At 32.5% G+C, this 2203-nt stretch overlaps 1 protein-coding gene across 1 annotated transcript in view; it reads right to left on the reverse strand.

Annotated features, from left to right (window-relative positions):
• DNAH14 (dynein axonemal heavy chain 14) overlaps positions 1–2203 on the reverse strand; it is a gene marked incomplete at its 5' end in the record, with an annotated part of 387403 nt that overhangs the window by 107011 nt on the left and 278189 nt on the right. Inside the window, 2 exon segments of the mRNA XM_023730866.1 lie at positions 346–471; positions 988–1096. Of these exon segments, the coding sequence (XP_023586634.1) occupies positions 346–471; positions 988–1096 (235 nt within the window).

Raw genomic sequence — 2203 nt, forward strand, 5'->3', positions numbered from 1 at the left:
TAGCCAGTCCCTAGAGCTGCCTTGTTACTTGCAGCTGTTCCTCTTGGAGATCACATGTATTTCTGATATGGCCTGAATGAGTTTTTGTTTACTGTAACCAAAAGAGCCTGTCTCCTCCTAGGTTCCTCAAGGACGAGGATCAAGCATCCTTGTACTCCCCACTTTCATTATCAGTGTCTTGCCTGTAGTAGTTACTCAACAAATGTTTGTTGAGATAAAAATAAAGAGTATCCAAAGTTGGGGCACTATATTATATTTAAGAGCAGTCAACCTAAACTTTGGGGGTTAGGGAATACTTTAGCAAAAATCTCCAAATGATTTTTACTGATTGTATTTTAATTTTACCTGAGCATATTCTTCCACAATTCTTACTTCTTCTGCCACAATTTCTTCATCCTGTTTAACAAGCATCTGAACTTTCTCAACTACTTGTGATTCTTTCTGTAATTTTTCCATTAGGATTTCTGTTTCCTAATGAACCAAACAATTCTTAGAATTAATTTTAAGAGAGCATAAATTCAAATAGCTCATTTCCTTATTATAAAATTTATTAAAATCAGCCTGAAATATATTTACTGAATAGACTAATTATGATGATAGCCATAAATACCAAGTAACACAATTCATGTGAAGAGTGATGATGAGTAATAATTTTTAGAATACTTGAGAGATTGCAAGTTACCACAGCACATTTCAGATGCATTTAATGAATTAACTAGGAGACCTTTCTGTATGAGTTTCTACAATTATATACCTATTATCATATTTAATTATTAAAATGTAATAATGTCACTATTTTGCTGTTACTGTTTTCCAATTGAGGCTATAAGAGGTTAAGTAATTTCTTCAAGGTTACATAGCTACCCAGTAACAAAGCTGGCAAAGCTGTAATTCTAATCCATTTTATCAGCTATCAGAGCCTTTGCTTTCAAACGCTGTTCTATCTTAAACTATAAAACTTTATAAGAGATTTCAAACTAAGTCTACCTTTGTTTTTTGTTCTATCTGAGGACCAAGAATCAAGAGCTCCTCTTGCATATCTGTAACTAGTGCGGTTGCTTCCAGAATCTTCGACAAACCCGTATGAAAACGATTCCTGAAGAAAGAAGAAGTATCAAGAAGATATAAGATATAACAAAATATTAGCAAATATAATTCAGAAATACATAAAAATAATTATATTCCATGGCCAAATGGGCTTTATTCCAGGAATACAAAGCTGGTTCAGTATTTGAAAATCAATCAGTATAATCCACTATACTAATAGGCTAAGGAAGAACAATCACATGCATATCAATTGATGCAGAAAAAGCATTTGACAAAATTCATGATAAACCATTACAAAACTAGGATTACAGGGGGACTTCCCCAAGTCGATAAAGAACATCTATACAAAACCTACAGCTAATACCATACTTAATAGTTTGAAAGACTGAATACTTTCTCCATAAGATTAGAAATAAGACAAAAAAGTCCACTCTCAGCATTCTTATTCAGCATAGTGCTGGAAGTCCTAGCCAGTGCAATAAGGCAAGTAAAGAAAATAAAAGGCAAACAGATTGGAAAGGAAGAAATAAAACTGTCCCTATTTGCAGATGACATGATAGCTTACATAGAAAATTCTAAGGAATCTTAAAAAAAACCTCCTATAAGTAATAAGTGAGTCAGCATAAAAGATCAACATACAAAAATCTATTGTATTTCTAAACACAAGCAATGAATGTATGTCCACTAAAATTAAAAATACAACACCATCTGTAGTTACTCAATAAAGAGAAATACCTAGGTACAAACCTAACAAAATGTGTATAGTAGTTACATGCTGAAAGCTGACGAGAGAAATCAAAGATCTAAATAAATGATGAGACATACTGTGATCATGGATTGGAAGACTCAACATAGTAAAGATGCCAAATCTCCCCAAATTCAAATAGAAGTTTAATGCAATTCCAATCAAAATCCCAGTAATAATTTTTTTGTATATATGGGCAAGTTTATTCTAAAATTTATATGAAAAGGCAAATGAAGTAGGATAGTGTCATGGATTGAATTGTGTCCCCCCAAAATATCTGTCAACTTGGCTGGGTCATGATTTGCAGTACTGTATAATTGTGTCATCTGATGCAATTTCTTTATGTGTTGTAAACTCTATCATTATGATGAGGTTATATGTGATCTCCTTATGTGTTGTAAATTCTATCAC

This window comes from Trichechus manatus, unplaced genomic scaffold, assembly GCF_000243295.1.
Source record: "Trichechus manatus latirostris isolate Lorelei unplaced genomic scaffold, TriManLat1.0 scaffold00039, whole genome shotgun sequence".
In the NCBI taxonomy this organism is placed as follows: domain Eukaryota; kingdom Metazoa; phylum Chordata; class Mammalia; order Sirenia; family Trichechidae; genus Trichechus; species Trichechus manatus.